General features: G+C 25.4%; 2 protein-coding genes across 2 annotated transcripts; one reads left to right on the forward strand and one right to left on the reverse strand.

The window, feature by feature from the left end:
- The first annotated feature begins 627 nt into the window (after nt 1-627).
- Nucleotides 628-3619, forward strand: LOC113552982 (transmembrane emp24 domain-containing protein 6). The gene is made up of 4 exons (XM_026956064.1): nt 628-1139; nt 1224-1420; nt 1895-1961; nt 3270-3619. The coding sequence occupies exons 1-4, from the start codon at nt 852-854 to the stop codon at nt 3495-3497; spliced, it is 780 nt and encodes a 259-aa protein (XP_026811865.1). The 5' UTR covers nt 628-851; the 3' UTR covers nt 3498-3619.
- Nucleotides 3620-3779: 160 nt separating this feature from the next.
- Nucleotides 3780-17905, reverse strand: LOC113553227 (cilia- and flagella-associated protein 44-like). The gene is made up of 21 exons (XM_026956440.1): nt 17751-17905; nt 17251-17416; nt 17046-17185; nt 15814-16108; nt 13510-13851; nt 11859-12101; nt 11487-11612; nt 11170-11358; nt 9939-10438; nt 9075-9360; nt 8585-8967; nt 8394-8498; nt 8280-8312; nt 7821-8181; nt 7551-7733; nt 6838-7233; nt 6571-6754; nt 6116-6429; nt 5098-5511; nt 4881-5015; nt 3780-4480 (listed from the first exon to the last, which is right to left on the reverse strand). The coding sequence occupies exons 1-21, from the start codon at nt 17903-17905 to the stop codon at nt 3893-3895; spliced, it is 5538 nt and encodes a 1845-aa protein (XP_026812241.1). The 3' UTR covers nt 3780-3892.
- Between the last annotated feature and the right edge of the window lie 790 nt (nt 17906-18695).

An 18695-nucleotide genomic window follows, 5' to 3' on the forward strand; every position in this document is an offset into this window, starting at 1 on the left:
CATACTTAACTGACTTACTGCTTATTATTAAATATCGGTGTATTATTATTGAATAATGTATTTTATTACCTACTTAATAATACGCTATATGTGTAATTATTTATTATTTTTCGTTATTCTTTTGGACAGGTTTTAATGACACCCATATAATAATATACTAAACTATTTTTTAAATTTTACAAATCGTGTCTAGACATCTAGTTATAGTTACATGAAATTATAAGCAGCTACTCCTGTACTTAAATTTTTTTGTCTATCCAAAATTGTAATTCAACTATTTGAACTGAACTAAAAAGTTTGACTATTATAGTTATTATTTAATATTACTTGATTAAGTAGAAATGTATATACATAATGTGTGTAATTATTTTTTTGTTGATATTTATAATCTATAAATCAGACTTCTATATAATAAATTATTATCATGGTTGAAATATACGTAAATATTTGTATATTTCAACCATGATTATTATAATATAGAAGTCTATGTTAGAAATTATTATTTCATTACCTACATCTCTGTGAACCCAAATCACTTTTACTGTAGATAACATTTTTTAATTGATAATCAAACCGATTCGCTCCGAACTTCATATATGACACGCAATTGTGTGCAATCATGTTGGCTCGTAAATACTAAAAATGTGATATTGCATTAATGATAACGTGCCGATGTGTCGTGCGACGTGCGTGTCTGTTCTGTAGGCGGTTGACTTAGATCTGTAAATTGGGTGAAAGTGGTTCGTTCTTCGTTAGAAAAAGGCAAAATGTCTTTGAACGTGCAGCTGTGAGCATTCTTTTTACCCCAAACTAGTTTGTAGTGTTCCCAGAAAACTTGCATCACCACAGTTATGATCACTGAACGCCAGAAAAATACAGCCGTCCACTGGTTGTCGCCATCGACGTTTGGTCTATGTTATATTGTAGTTGTGTTATTTACGATATTGGACGACGTCAATGGCCAAGCACAGCCAATACCTGCTCAAGAACAGCAGCCGCCACCGGCTCAGCCCACGGCGCCATGGTATGAAACCTTACCAGCCGTCGCGATGGATTATAAAGTAATCATTGACCCGGGCAAAGAGGATTGTTATTTTCAATTCGTCAACCCTGGAGCAACTTTTTACGCAAGCGCTCAAGTATAAAAAGAAGACTAGTTTTTAAAAAATTTGTGACTGCTTTGGTGCTAGTTATATAGTTGATAATTATGTTATTTTTAACAGGTATTAAGAGGTGGTGACGGGATGGCTGGTTTTGCCGTCAGACATCCCAATGGACAGATTGTTCATCCGTATCAGTGGAAAGCTAGTTCTGATTACCAAGACCAAGAGTCCACAGGAGGTTACTACAGTGTTTGTATAGATAATCAGTTTTCAAAGTTTGCTGCCAAATTAGTAAATTTGTACATCACTGTCATTAGGTTAGTATGATGAAATCTAGAAAAAAAAAACCATAGTATTTCCATTTAAATAAAAATTTGATTGATTTCAAGATCATTGTGCTTATTTACAAATTACCAAATTATTTTATTTGTTAATCTCACATTTTTTGGCATTTTGCTAAGGAAATTCCCTTACCACTATTCTCATAAATTTATATCCATATTCTTATGTTAATATTTGTGTATACTAAACTTTTAAGTGTTACTGTTATAATTTTGTAGTAAATTTTTAATTTTATAGTTGAAATTATTAACTCATTGATTAACAAAAAAATTGAAAACCATATTATAATGGATACATATACTTAAACATACTGGAAACTCATTTATTTAAAAATAAAATAATCTAATGTGTCTTTTTCTGTAAAGTTTCCGATTATCAGTATAATAAACATTATAATTTACAGTACTAAAAAATGTATGTTAATTTAAATGGTTCTTGTTTATTTTCAGGTATGATAAATGGGATGAATACCATAAAGAAATAGAAGATATGAATGTCGGTGTAGAAAATTTTACTGTGAGTCTTTATAAAACAAACATCTTAATAATTTCATTAATAGCTAAAAATTAAATTAATTTAATAAACCATAAGTAATAGTATCCTACATATTAATGTTATTTAATTCTTAAAAAGTTAAAACTTATAATATTGAAAATTAAATATAAAGCCAGAATGTAATCAATTTTTCATTAGATCTAGTTACATCAACTTTTTATTTAATTCAACAAAAATTTTAATATTATAAATATTTTTTTGTATTTAAAATTGGTATATGGATAAATAAATCAAAATTTTACACACTTACTACAATAATAAAAATAAATCAAAGATATTAAAGTATTAAATCGATAAAATAATAAGCAATTATTGTGTGGTGTTATGACCAATCTGCAAATTAAAACTACAAATTATGAGCAGTGTTATGACCTGTCCCTAAATTCTAAAGTACTATTCTTATCTAACAAAATCATCTAAAACCATCTGATGAGATAATGCAACAAATCCCTTTATATATCATATTTTATGAATGGTGACTATGTGTTGTTGATTAAAAGTTTATACGTATTATGTATATAACATTGTGCTGACTGATTATTCTATATTACTTATTTAGAGTCCTTAATAATAATGCTATTTATGTTTGTACAATGGGTAAAATGAAAGCTATATAAAGGTGTAAAGAAAAAAATTCTCTTAATTGCCCTATTATTTTTATAAACATCAATTTTAAAAACTGAACCTATAATACAACACCTAATTTGTATCCAGTTGAATCAGTCAAAAGTAAGTAAACAATATAGTATACTGAGTGTAGTCATAATCAGTACAACACTCTATGAATAATTAGTTTATGTATTCATTTAAATCAAATTATTTAAACATTAAGTAAAATATGTACCTATTTATTTTAATTTGAACAAGTGGCAATATGAGTATAACTGATTTATTGAAGTTTATCTAAATAAAAATATTATGTATTTTATCTAATTAGGTATATTATAAATTAAAATTGGTTATTCTGAAATTTGGTAATAGTACAGTCTTTTAATAAAACTATTTCTAAAAAAACTGAGAGTTACAGTGACTAAAATTAGCAATTTGATTACAAACAATCATTTTTAAATCAATTCATTTTTTTTCTTATAGAAAACTTAAAGATCCTTTCTCTAATTATAATTAATACTAAGAACTTAACTTATGGGTAATATGTACCACTGTTGTTTAATAATATTTGTGTACTATGTATTTTATGTATAAAACTATTAAAAGCATATCCATTTACAATTATATTATATTTCAAATATTTATTATTATTTGTTTCAGTCTACCGTGAAATCAGTTGAAAATAACATAAATCACATGTTGCAACATCAACACCATGTTCGCAGTCAAGAAAATCGTGATTATAATTTATTGGTTGATAACAAAACATATGTGAATAGATGGTCTATAATGCAAATTTTGTTGATAATAGGAACAACTACTTTACAAGTTTATTTTGTTCGTAAATTGTTTGAAACTAAGGCTGGAAAGTCAAAAACAAGGGCTTAAAAAGAAAATCATATTTGTGTGTGTGTGTGTATAATACTATGTTATTTTATGTCATTCCTCTTTTTTATTAAAAATAATGTATCTTTTTATAAAATAATAACATCATATATTATATTATATTTAATCTGTGATTAATAAAAATGGTAAAATAGAAATTTAATTTTGTTAAATATTTATTTTTATTTTTAATATTTTGATTTTACCCCACAAAATTTTTTAATGAAATTGACAAAAATTAAAATAAATTCTGATGTTTCGGATGGTATAATAATTAATGTTATTATTTGTACTTATTATTTAGTTTTTTCTCAAAAATTCAAGAATCGGGTATTTCATATTTATTATTTGAAAATAAATGTGCATACTACTTATGTCTTATAGTTTTGTTTCTTTCATTATTTGTGTACATTTTTTAGTTCATTGTCACCATGAATATTACTGTGACTACCATTGAATTTGTTATCGTCCGATAAGTTATTATCTGACTCGATCATCTCGCTAAAAGCATTATGTTCTGTAATAACGTCTCCGACAGTCTCTGTTGCAGGTGGTATCAATTCATCATCATAATAAGTTATCCATTTGTTTGTTCCGTACACTTCATCAATATTTTCAAAACTATCATAATTTGATGACTGCTTTGTTAACCGTGATAATGATTGTTTAGACAAATTTGATATTTTTGGTTCAACATTAAACTCCATGTTGTAAGTAAGTTGTTCATCATTGATTGTCCAAGACTCTTCACTCTCTTCTTGTAGAGTAGAAGTTGTAACTAAGGACTGGTCATTGATTGCCTGACTTGGTGTTGCCTTTGTGCACGATTGTTTTACTATTGGAGGGAACATTTTGCCTTTGCATTTATACATGATTATTTTCTCACTAATGTCTTGTTTCTGCTTTAATAATGTATCATATGTACGTTTAATGGTAGTAAGTTCTGTAGTAAATGATGATTCCAATGTTAAATTTTGAAGTTTTACCTGAGTATTAGAAAATAAATATTTACTGAAAGATATATACATAATACTAGAAATTTGTTGCCCAAACCAATATAAAATTATCTTGTATAAGGATAATAAGTATAACGACTATAATGTTAGTGATATACTACAAACATTCAGATTTGTATCAACAAATTTCTAGTTATTCTTGGTTTCTAGATTATGTTAAAATTATAATGTTCTATGTAGAAGTATAACAGTAGGTAAACATTCATTATTTCAGAAAGTATTAATGCTAAAAATATTTTTAATAACACTAATAATAAAATAATAAATTATAAACTAGTTTATAGATTTATGAATAAGGTTAACATTTGAATTAACTATAAATCTTGGAACTACATTAAATTTATATACCCTTAATATAAATATTAATTACATTAATTTTTTTTTGATCCATCAAACACTGTCGAATTTTATTTATGTTTCCACAAACATCTTTTAAAATTTTTATTTTGTAAGTATTCCATTTTAACAAATCAATTATTGACTCTGTTTGAGAGCTGATTTTATTCTGAAATAAAAACAATTCCTGAAATAGTTTATACCTAAAACTGATGATCCTATATTATAATATTTGTAATAGGTATAGATACTTCTAATAGTTTTATTTCTCGAAGGAAACATTCCTTTGTATCTTTGGCCTTTGACTTAGAGTTAATAATCATATAGTTGATTATAGTCATTTCCATTTCGTCTAAAAAATTCCAATCTGTTTCAATTTTAAATTTTTTTATCATCTCATCTTTAATGGCTATTTTATAATTTTTTAGAATGTTTTCCATCTTGTTTATTTCTGTACGAAACTGTTTAGCAACTAATTTTTCATTTTTAAATGTATTTACTATCTCTTTTTTTTCTTTTTTCAACTCTATTACTCTATTTGTCAGATCTTGCATAACATTTTCATATAATACGATACAATTTTTCAATAATTTAGCTTTAGTCATTTGAGATTTATTTAATACAATTGTAGTTTTAACATCATTTAGTTTCAATTGTTTTTTTACCTATAATTCAAATAAATATAAAAATCAATAAACATGCCTTTATAAATAGGGAGTTAAATCAAATTATTATTTTTTAAATCCATTAAAATTAACTATTGTACCAGCAGAACTTCAGTGCATAAAATTATAAAATTGCATTTCTGAAAGAATAGTTATATAATAATAAGCAACTAAAAAAAATATATTTGTCGAATTATAAACAATATGCTATATATTTTACAATCCATGATTTGAAATAATTGTATCTAATTTTATATTGAAGACAATATAATCCAAATTACTATCATTTTTATTTATATAAAATTGTTTTAATAAGCAAGAATAATGAAACTTCTAAGATTTAACATTATTCTGCTGGAATGTGTTGACACTATAACAATTAAATCAATGAATCATACCATAATATAATTAAATACATACCTAATAACTATTAATTATAATATAAAGTATACCACCAAATTAATCATTAATAGAATATAAATATTTATTTATATTGATACTAAATTTCTATCCCTACTTTTAAGTTTTAGAGTAGCAAATCTACATTTAAGGTAAATATTAATATGTATAGCTAAAAAACAAATAATTATAATAAAATTCTTACCCGATATGCTTCTAGTTCATTTATGTTTTGTTTTAATTCATTTTCAATGGCATCAAATTCTTCATAAGTTAAACTTAAACGTGTATTAAGAACATCAATTTTTTTATTATTATCCTCTATGGTTTTTTCAATTTCATATCGTTTTGACCTCAATTCAAATGTAATATTTAATAATTTTGGATCACAACCTAATGGTAATACTTTTTCATCAAACACGGTTACTCGACTAATTGCCGTGAATGATTCTGCACCTTCATTAATAAATTCCGAATCGGATTCATCACTTCCTCCAGACGAAGAAGACGAAAGTGTATCTAAAAAATGAAAAGATATTTCCCATAAAAACACATAATTAATATTTCATAAAAATTGATTACTTATGTAGATGATGTTTAGGGCAACTATAAGATAAATACAAATTATTAAATTAATAAAATGTATAATTATAGCATTACCTTCAGCGTCATCAGATTTGAGTTTAGGTATTTTCAATTTCTTTTTAAAAATTTTTTTAAAATATTTAGCAAACCCATCATTTCGAATTTCCATATCAAAAGTATGTTGAATATCTATTAACATATTTGACTCATTATTGATAATATCATTCAAATTTTTGATTTCTTCTTGAATGTTTTGTATCTAGCAATAATAATAAATAAATAATGTCTAGTTAATTAATATTAATATTTAATTGGTAAAAGTTTATTAAATAAATACATTACTTGATTAACTTTATCATTTTGTAAACCTATTTTAAGGCATACATTCTGTAAATATTTATCTTCAGCTAAATCAAAATCATTCAAAATAATCAATTCTTCTTCAAATGTTAAAGCCAATAAATCAAGAAATTTATTTCGGAGCCTAACATCTTTTCGCATTTTATACAATTCCATTACATCGTCATCAAACATATTGATTTTTGTTAACATCGTTTCATGTAAACACATATGTCTATATTTCAATTGTTCTTTTCTCGTATTTTGCATAATGATTTCTAGATTAGTAAGCTCATCAAAAATTGCATTCTTATGCATAATATGACTTTTTTCTGGTTTTAAAATCAAATTTGTTGGATCCCAATGAACAATAGGTTCAAATGGATCAATCAAGCTAGGCTAAAACATTATTAAATCAAAAATAATCAATTAGGTACCTACATAACAAAATTATATTTTACTAAACATGATAATATTTAAACTATATACCTAATAATATATATTAATACAATGATATACAGTATGCAAAAATAAAATAAATGTTAATAGTGGATATGTATAATTTATCGCTAAAAGCCTTCATGTTCTAAAGTAGGTGATACACTTCATATTCTAAACTTCTATTATAAATGTTATAAATTACATTTCCTGCTTATTATCTTTAGAACTTATAGGTAATAATAATAAATTTACTATAGTTGTATATTATTTCTTACATCGATAAATTCATCCAATACAACTTCAGGGAAATTTGATGCAGTCATTATTTCTGGATCATTCAATTCCTTTTGTATCATACAAACATCAAACTTGAATTGTTTGTAATCTTGTATTAAACTTATTTTACGTAGTCTAAGGTCTAACACTTTTTCATTAAAAGTTGTTTTCAAATTATAAGCCTATTACATAAATTCATATAATATGATATATACTTAAGTTATAATAAATTTACTTATTTTAAATATTTTGAATAATAGATAATTTACCTCTTTTTTAACATTAATGTATTGTTCAAATTTATCTTCCATTGTAACTATTTCATTTTCAGTCAATTTGAAATCCGATCCTGTTTTTAAGTTCATATAGCCAATAGTATTCCAAGCATTATCTAGTAATGCTTCTTCTTCAATAGTATTATTATCTGGCTTATTGTTATACATGTTTAGAATTTTAAGAATTTCTTGATTTTCAAAATTTCTTCTAGAAGCAAACCTATCAATGGCACTTTGAATTTTCTTCGGTAAAGAAGGATACTCTTCAAGTACATTTCGAAGAAATATTTCTGATTCAGATACATTATGAATTTGATTGTGAGCTCCTTTGTTTAATACCGTCGATCCACGTTTTCTACAAATACAATAATTAAATAATAGTATTAATATCATTATTTTATTGATATTATTTTATTAATTTTGTTTACAAGGTTAATTTAAAATTATACAGACCTTACACTGTTTGGAACTTTTATTTCCTCAAGTCTTAGCAGCGTACACATTTATTTCATTTTCATTAAACATCTGATAATATTTTGAATATGATTATTAAAACTTATTACTTACAATTGTTTTGGAAATTTAAGTTTCTTAGATACAAATTCTTCTACTAAACTACTAAATAAATTATGACGCATTTCATGGTATAATGTTTTAACTACTACATTTCTCCTGTAAATATTTAATTTGAAAAATATAAATATAAAACAAAAATAATATCTGTATAAAAAAAATCATATCAAATTAATTACACGTACAAAATTGCTTTAACTGCAAATGTATTAGTTATAATTGGATCAATGAAATAATTTTTTAAATATTTAAAACCTAATGAACTCTTTTCATAATCAAATGCTAGTTTCAAATGTAATTTATCCATTTCAGATTGTGCTTCTTCAATAAGTGAACTATTAATTCGCTCATCTAATTGAAAATAATCATCAGTTAATTGTAATGGTTCTGGTAATGACTTGTTGCTGACTATAACTTGTTTGAACTTTTCTCTCAATTCATTTAATAAACAATTAGTCTTATCCTTTTCTTTATTAGATAAGTTTAAAGCTTTAAGATTTTCTTTATGAATCTTTCTCTCTTCCAAACTTAATTTTAGGTCTTCTTTATCAGTTAAAATGTTTTCTTCCTAATTTATAAATAAATATTTATAATATTATATAATATATATATAGCCATTAATCATTATAATATAGGTATAATATTGTATTATTATGTTATAGTATAATTACTTACAGCCAATATAAATGGCTGAGGAAATTTAGAAATTGAAGACATACACTTCTCAATGACCTTATTATTACATTGAAACATAAAACTAAAAATGTTTCCATCATCACCACAAGTGTATAACATACAGTTATCATGACTGAAACACAACATATTTACTCTTCCTTTTATGTTATCGTGGATTGAATATTCAATATAGTCACCAAAATCTGATACATCTTTTACTTGAACATTTGTAAGGCGTATTCTACCATCAGCAAACCCCATTAAAATTGTTAATGGATCAGTCCCACTTGAAATCATAATGAAATATATATTATAACATAGAATGTTAGTTAATCACAAGATGAAAACGTTTTGTGAAAATTAGCAAATGCTAATAATTAAATAAAATTGGACTCTTACAAAAAGTAAAAGGATTTTTTTTTTTTATAAATAGACGAATTTAAAAAACATGTTACGTATAAAATATTAAACAATATTACTATATGATTTATAAATACACATAAATATTACCTATGTAATATTGTCCTTACACTTGTGTATTATTCAATATTATACATTCATATTTCATAGCTTATAAGGATGTAAACATAAATTTGAAATTATACTAGGAAATGCAAAAGTGTAAAAACAATATGTGGTGATTTAAATTTTTCGTTGACTATGACACAATTAAAATAGATAGGTAAATTAAAATATTTTTATAAAAAAAGTACTCCCCTTCCCGCTTCCCCTTAAAAATCAAGCGAGTAGCTGTAACTTGTAAGGAAGTATATGTATAGAGTACAGAATATATTATCCAGTAATTAATTTTAGTAGGTACCTAAGGTATACATAGTATATATCGGTAGTATATTATATACTTACAACATTGTAATCGCAGTTAGTGGAATATTATTTTTATACGGTATTATTATATGGGCATTAGTTACTGGTTCAGACGTGTTAAAATCATATTCATATAAATAACCAGCATCATATCCATCAATCGACACCCATATACCTTTCTCGGATGGAGTGTATATTGCAAACAATACGGGGTTCGGTAATGGTGGAATAAAGATTTTTGGCGGCTCATTGCCTTCTTCAGAATCTTCAAAATCTAACATTTCATTAATGTCTAGATCGGGATTTTTTTCTCTAATATTTTTCAATTTCTCCATTTTTTTATTAATTTTCTCTTTTTTTTTGTTCTCCAAATCAAAAAAATATTGTTGACGTTGTAATTCTGACTTAATACTCATAGTTTGTATTACACGTGATTCAAGTTTTAACAAAAATGATTCGGTAGTGTACGATGGACGGCTTGCAGGAACTTTTACTTCTATAATATGTCCAGTACCGCAACTTATTAATACCATTTGTTTCTGAAATAAATTTAAACATTGAAAAAAATCACAAAATATAGTGATTAATGATTAAAATGTAAACACGTAAAAATATTTTACTTCTGAATGGTTACAATTATGAAACAAAAATCGGATTTAATTATTCAAAAATAAAAATAATAATTTTATGGGGTACCTAATATTATTATTTTCAGATGACTTCTCTAAAAAAAACATGAAACATAAATACACAAATACTAAAAAAAAAATCAACGCAAAAATAAATAAACAATGTAGTAGAAGGATATATAATATAATATAGTCAATATCAATTTCAATAACTTTTAGTCTATCATATAATAATATATTTATGGAAGTTTTTGGATAAACTAAAATAAGAATATGACATCTAACTATCCAAATATTAATCAAATTATAATATTCGTAATAATATAGTTAATTAGCCGATTAATAAAAAATACTAAATGTGCTAAAGTAAAATATATTATACATTATTAATTATAAGTATCCGCCATCCAGTATTTTTTGGGAGACTTTATTTTGTTTAATTTTATAAGTAGACCTTTTTTGAAGATATTCTGTCATAATACTCTTTTAATACACATTTTATGAATTATTTTTTATTTTTATATTTTTAAAGTTTTGATTTTTCAGAATATTTTAAATTGATTGTTTTTAGATTTAAATGCATTAAATTCATAGCCCCAGTGATTACTATACAAAGGCAAAAGCATACAAACAGTTTTTACTTCTGAAGGTTTCCAATGAATAAAAGTGACTTTTCCAGGTAATGGAAACATTCCAATAGGACTCAACTTGATAGGTTCAGTTTTTATTTTATAGACAAATATTGTATTATCGTCACTTCCAGATATAAGAGTTTTGGCGCTAGGGTTTATGGACAAATGTCTGACAGCACTAGTATGAGGTTTTGAACTCTGAAAAAAAAAAACAATACTATTATTGTCAAATTATAATCAATTTATAAATATTTCTATAAGTTTTAATGATCTAATAGTTATTTTAAGTTTATACTTATAACCATACTTATATACTTATTACCTACTTGTATTTCAATTAATTCGCTAAGATTTAATATTTTTTCTTCAATACATTTTTTGAGGGGTACGGCAACTATTTTTAAAATTCCATTTTGAAATCCGATCACGAAGATATCTCCCGAACTAGCAATCTAAACAGATTATTCATTGAAATTTAATTTCAAAAATTATATTATAATATAATATACAGGGGTGTCCGGGCGTAACTTGTCTATTTGACAAATTCAATAATAGAGCAAATACAATAATGTCAAATAGACAAGTTACACCATGTATATGATAATTTTTAGCCATGTTGTAGTTACATATTTAAGTGTATAACTTCTTGGTTAAAATGGCAATTGTGATAAAACATGAAGTTCATAATGTTCATATACCTGCAGGGGTAACCAAATTGACGAAGTGATTGGTATTTTGAAATCGTAGGTGAATATCAACTTTTTGTTAGTGACATCGTGGATATGGATCCAACCGTCCAACGAAGTGGTAGCAATAAAATAACCGACAGGCGATGGTTGCAAAGAAGTTATAACACCACCGTGAAACTTTGCTAGCCGTCTAAGCGGTTTTGCGTTTGCGGCCATTTCGATATCAGCAAGCCATATTCCCCCATTACCATCCTACAATTAAACGACAAAAACGATAAAAGTATATTAAACCAAAATGCTTACGATAAGTAGGTACCTATACATATTATTAACATAATGTAATATAAAATAAATATATAAAAATATTTAATTATTTATCTATTTATTTATCGACGTTGTAGACCATATATAATCATAATTAATAGTATATCCGCACTATAGTACTATACAGTATAAAATTGTAGGTTCTAATTAGTGAAATCAAACATATTTTTGAACTATACATAAGAATTAATTTATTATTGAATAGATAATATTACATTTAAAACTGCTACATTGCCCTGCATGGACGTGGCCAATCGCCATAATAAATAAATCATAAGAATTAAAATGCAATATCATAAACATTTTAGGGGATTTCATCCCGTGATTTTCTGTCTGTGTCTAACACACGCGTAATATAGTTTTTTTTAACATGTTTTTTGCCAAACATACCAATTGATCTAATGAAGCGATAAGAATTCTGAAAACAAATTTGAATTTGTTGTCAAGTCTATTTGGAATCGACTTTCTCACAGCTTTGATATTTTCCTCCAAATTCCTAAAAAAATTATATCAAAAAAGACTAAAGAGTAATTCAAAATTGCCGTATTTTAATTTTTGGAGAAGTTAAAATCAAAAAGTCAAAAATCTGGGAAAATCAATTTCCAGTAGACTCGACGATAAATTCAAATCTGTTTTTAGAATTCTTATCGCTTCATTGGATCAATTGGTATGATTGGCAAAGGATCCGTCTAAAATTCTAAGTCGCGCGTGCGTTAGACAAAAAAAGAAAATCACGGTATCGAATCCCCTTAATATGTAGATAATTAATAAAAGTTTTGACACGCTCAAAAATTGATTGATATATTATAATAATAATAACATTAATTATATATATAATTAAATTATTATATTATAATATTAGTCAAGGGAAATATTTTTTGTGATTCCACGTAAAAAATATGTTTTAGTATTGGTTTTTATATAAATAGGTATAGCCAATATAAGTCTCCCTCAAAAAATTAAAAAGACATTTATTGATGCGGATAAACGAATTCTAAGAATTGTTTAAAGTTATAAAACTAGAACTAAAACGGTAAAACATTTGTTTTTGTAGAATCGTTCAAAATATTTTATACATAAAATTTTAATTATAATATAATTGAAAATAATATAAATAACTATTTTTAATACCTATTATATTTTAATTTTTACTATTTTTTTTATTCTTATTTTTATGTTATTTTGGCTATGTTTATTCGCATTAATACATACATACATGATACATTATACATAAACATCCATCCACCTAGCCTTATATATAATATATATACAATATATATATATATATGATTTATAATTTGCATACAATTTTCAGTGGCATTAATTATACTTATACCTGAATGAAATAATCGTTCGATTTGTGGTCGCCGTCGTCAACCTTACACATACCCATGATTTTTGCGTTACCCACATTGTCTTGAACATTAATCGTAAACGAAGGTTCCATTTCCAGTACACGGTCATTTTCAGGCGGGTCGGCTGAATCAATTGTATGATAATACCAGAATTTGATTGAACCGTCCATGCTGATGCTCGTCAACAACTCGTCATTTTCGGAGTACAAAAACATGATGATCGGCGCTGAATGACACGGTTTCCTAAATTTCCTCGTCACTTCGACATCGATGAATTCTTTGTCCCACACCAAAATATTACCCCAATCACATCCGGATATTACCTGTTATTTAATTAATATAATAGACATGTAATCACACTCGTTCATAAAATAATGTATAGCTAAATTTATATAATAAATTAGTGGTTGATTTATTGTAATAATTAGGACTTTTTCTTCTTTTTGTTCTTCACTCCATCACTTTAGAAAATTTCGTAGCTATGTTTTTATTGATATCAGTGGCGTAAACTGGGTGGTGCAAATGCAGCACTTGCACCAACACAACTTTTAGTTGTGGTGATGCAAAGGTATGGTTTTGCATCGCCAGAAAATCATTGAAATATATAATATATAAACAGGTACAAAATTGTAATTTTCGTGTATGGCAATAATTCAGTACCTGATAAATTAGAATCAAAAATAGAATACATAAAACAAAATGATATTCAAAAAGGTTTTCATTAATTATAGAGACATTAAAAATATTCCGAACAATACCTACTAATACAGCATGTTGCGAAAAATCTTATTCTTGTCTAAAGAGGTTAAAAACTTACCTTAGAACGACTATGAGACAAGAAAGATTTAGTAGTTTAACAGTTTAGCTAATTTACAGCTCGAAAAAAAGAATAATATTAATTTTGACCAAGTAATTGATGAATTCAATTCGAGATCTGTGGAAAGAGGACGTCGTCTTAACTTAAAAATAAATAAAAAACATTTTGCTGTTTTTTTATTAATACAGTAAAATCCCGTTACAACGAACTCCAGGGGACCGAATTTTTTTTCGTTATAACGGAAATTTCGTTGTAACAAAAATTCGAATAAGCTCTTTATAAGCCCTGCTTTTCGACAAGGGACTTCTATGACTTTCGTTATAACGGAATTTTTCATTGTATTGGTATTTGTTGTAACGGAAATTTATTGTATTATAATAATAAAAGTTTTACTGCTAAAATAATTTTAAATGTATTTATTATTTAAAGAAATATATTATGGAAAAATATATTATAGTTTATAGGGAAGGATTTTACTTAGAAAGTTGGATTATTGGTGTATTGGAAATAATTATAAGTTAAGAATATGCCACTGCACCACCAAAAATTGGACCCAATTTACGCCACTGATTGATATTATTATTTTAAAGTGAGTTATAGCTATGTAAAATATTACAACTTTAAAATGTTCATAACTCACTTTAAAATCATAATATCAATAAAAGCATATGATATTTCCAAAATAATATTCTTAACTTTAAATTTGGTGATAGATAAATTTATTCTAATATTAAAGCTAACATCATAAATAAATTTTGCTGATTGAAAATTTTCCATATTGTATGTATGTAAGACAAAGACAACACAGCGGGTACAAATAGTGCTCAACATAATTGAACTATCTCAATGTTATTTTCTCATTTTGCTTACAATTGATACCACTCCAACACTATACCTATATAGAACTAATTTCTTTTTCTATATTCCGTTAGGAAATTTCCTTAGTCACTCCAGACATCTATGATTTATCTTAGGATTTTAATCTTAGCCAAATCCTAAAATTATCTTAATAGACTCTTACTAATGGATATGAAATATGGACAGCAAGTACAAATATGAAATCAATAATAATAGTTCTTATTTAACTCATTGAAAATACTTATATTTTGAATTTAGGCATTTTTAACGTTTATAAGTACTCATTATTTTTGTACCAATATATATTATATTTATTAGGCAATTAACGGTGAGTGGGACGTGGAGACTTTTAAATACCTATCTAAAAAATATATGTTTTCCCCGACTCAAAAAAATTAAAACTTCATAACAGAACCAACTTTTGTTGGTAGGGGGAGAGGGGTTTTTATCGGGGTAATCGGCCGTAATATTAATTCGTATTTCAGAATTCTGACTGAATGTATTTTAACACAAATACAAACATTAAAAAATCACAATATATGTGTATACATAATAATATTTACTCTTATTTATTAAAGTGATTAAAAATATAAGACTGTATTTATTTTACTTTCTCATCAGGCATAGAGTAAATTCCAATGACGTTTGATACTTCCGTTTTTCCAAAACATCCAAGCTGGCCTTGAAGCTTTAATCCAGTAAATGTTTTTGCCATTTTCCAAAATTTTAAATGTCCTAACCCCGCAGTTACCAAGTGGTCAGATATAAAGTTCGAAAATCTACAAACGTACACATTCTGATTATGTGACTTCGTCCTCAAAACTATTTTCGATTTCTTCCAATCCCAAATTGTTAAAGTATTATCAGGTTCCCCCGCTTGTGAACACAAATATTCACCATTTTGGCTGAAATCAAAAATTGAATTTATATTATACTTTGAGCGGAGCGATGAATTTATTGGCATTACAATAAATTGTGTTTTATTTATATTATAAAAAAAATTGTTATATGTTATCCGATAACAAATAACAATTTTTTCTAAAGTTATCGCTTTTTGGGGCAATTTTACCAAGTACTTAAATGTTCAATATTGAGTGTTTTATGTTAGCAATAAACAAATTGGAGGCGTAACATGATTGCGCACTTTTTACCTTTTTATCTAAAAAAACACAACACAATTACGCACTTTTTACCTTTTTATATTTGAGAAAATACAACATGATTGCACATCTTGTACAAATGTTTACGAAATTAATCAAAATCATGAAAATTTGCAAATTATTTTGTAGATAAATATGCATAACATTTTTATAATAAGACCTAATGTTTAAAAAGTTAAATACATTCTAAGATTTCTTATAAGTTTAATTCATTACCGAAGTTAAAAAAAAGTTTAGCATAAAGAACATATAAATTATATAAAAATATAGATTATTTTTATAAGAATATATTTCTTTATGAATGATGGAAGTTTAAATTTTGACAACATTAAATATTCAAAGAAAAATATCAATTATATTTTTCATGAAGACTTGAAACTTTTATGTATATTGCTATATATTTACTAAATACAAAAATATTTTCAAAACATTTAGATTAATTTTAATATAATAAAGTATACTTAGTATTTAATCATGATTGTCTGACAAGGCCATTTATACTCAGAATAATTTTTTATTGGGTAAATTAAAATAATCCGTATTATTGTGATCTACAAAATGACCAAGTATAACGTAACCATATCACTCACTTGATAACTACTATACTACATTTTTGTACTTATATATTAAATTATTAAGTAGTTAAATTATACTTTTAATTCATATCATAATACACTTATACCTATAAGATAACCAATTGTTTTGTTGTTTGGCACTGCCTTTGAGAACACTAATTATTTCAAATGTTGGCCATTCGTACACAATAATCAGTGGATTAGAACAATTTTCTCCTACCGCAATGTGGCTCAAAACTGGATTTTTCTAATTTAACAAAAATTAATTTTTATTAATTGTTGAAAAATACTCTAAACATTCAATAAGCTTACAGCTATATATCCTATTCCTCCATTGCCGGCACATTTTCTAAAATTAAATTTTCCTTCATTGATGTCAAACATAATTATATAACTACCTGCTGCATACACAACTGTATGCTTGTCTGCTGCACATATATTGAACATTTTAGAACAACAATCATATCCAAAAGAATGACTTAGATATAGAGCTTAAGGATTTTTAACCTCTGTATTAGAGTCATTGGATATACATCATTCAGTTTCTGTGACCACTCAAAAGATTTATTTATATTTAATAAAATAATAATATAAATATCAATTAAATTAAACTACATTATTATTTATTTATATGTAATATCATCTATCATACCTAATTAGCCTAACCTCTTGATTATAGATATCTTACGTTTTATAAAAAATATATATATATAATTATTAACTACTAATTAAGTATTAAGTATAGACTGGAACAACAATTACATATTAAAATGTATATGTGTAAAATACTATTTTAATCTAATAAAGGATACTGAAGTTGTAATATATTTTCATTGATTGTACATCTTGTACTTTTAATTGGTTTGGATATGAAATCACCACTTTTCAACAAATGATTGTCATTTTTTTGATTACTATTGACTGTTTCTTCAGTGATGTGTTCACCATATTTTTCATAGCAGAACATTTTGTAAAAGTTAAATTAAAGAAGAATTTACTTTTAAATGCAGCAAAGATATTGAATAAAATAACAACAACAATAAGTTCTGTTGCCTAGCGAACAATCTAGAATGAGTAAATATTAAGTTTAATCAATAAAATGTGGATTGAAAGTAAAACATTTTTATCTGATATAGGAAATAACATAACACAGTTATTTGCTAAATAAATTGAACATATTTATACATATCATTATTTTATAACACAATAACATTTATTGTATTAACATTTTTAACAAAATTATATACTTTTACATTTACATGAAAATATTATTTTTACATATTTAAAATGACAACACAAATCTAACGATAAAATACTAATTTCAAAATTTGTGCTATATTTTAAAATAGAAATTACTTATTAAGTAGATATGAACTATACAAATTGTTAGACTTATCACCATGTTTAAAAAGTTTTAACATTACATAATTATTATGGAATCCACAAAAATTGCATAATTATTAATGTATACAAGCAACTAAAAAAATAGATAGAATCCAATATAAGAAAATTAAACTAAAAAGTTTAGAATCAAATAAATAGTATGTGTATTAAACATTTTGTCACTATACAAAAACTTTATGAATTATTTTTAAGATATTAATTATAATATTACATAAACATTAAACATGTTCATCACATTATGATCATATAACTCAATAGTTATAAATCATAATCGTAACAATGGCTATAGGTGAGTTGCGGCTAGATAATATTTTAGCACTAAGTTAGTTGCAGCCCAGAAAACTTTTCCATCT

This window comes from Rhopalosiphum maidis, chromosome 2 (assembly GCF_003676215.2).
Source record: "Rhopalosiphum maidis isolate BTI-1 chromosome 2, ASM367621v3, whole genome shotgun sequence".
NCBI lineage: Eukaryota > Metazoa > Arthropoda > Insecta > Hemiptera > Aphididae > Rhopalosiphum > Rhopalosiphum maidis.

Excerpts from the sequence above, each read along its gene's own strand:
- LOC113552982 (XM_026956064.1), top strand. The coding sequence starts at position 852 with ATGATCACTGAACGCCAGAAAAATACAGCCGTCCACTGGTTGTCGCCA. Across the intron at positions 1,140-1,223 it reads CTTTTTACGCAAGCGCTCAA|GTATTAAGAGGTGGTGACGG; the intron begins GTATAAAAAGAA and ends TATTTTTAACAG. Across the intron at positions 1,962-3,269 it reads TCGGTGTAGAAAATTTTACT|TCTACCGTGAAATCAGTTGA; the intron begins GTGAGTCTTTAT and ends TATTTGTTTCAG.
- LOC113553227 (XM_026956440.1), bottom strand. The coding sequence starts at position 17,905 with ATGTTCTGCTATGAAAAATATGGTGAACACATCACTGAAGAAACAGTC. Across the intron at positions 17,186-17,250 it reads GAGGAATAGGATATATAGCT|AAAAATCCAGTTTTGAGCCA; the intron begins GTAAGCTTATTG and ends TTGTTAAATTAG. Across the intron at positions 8,313-8,393 it reads CTTAAATTTCCAAAACAATT|ACTTGAGGAAATAAAAGTTC; the intron begins GTAAGTAATAAG and ends TACGCTGCTAAG.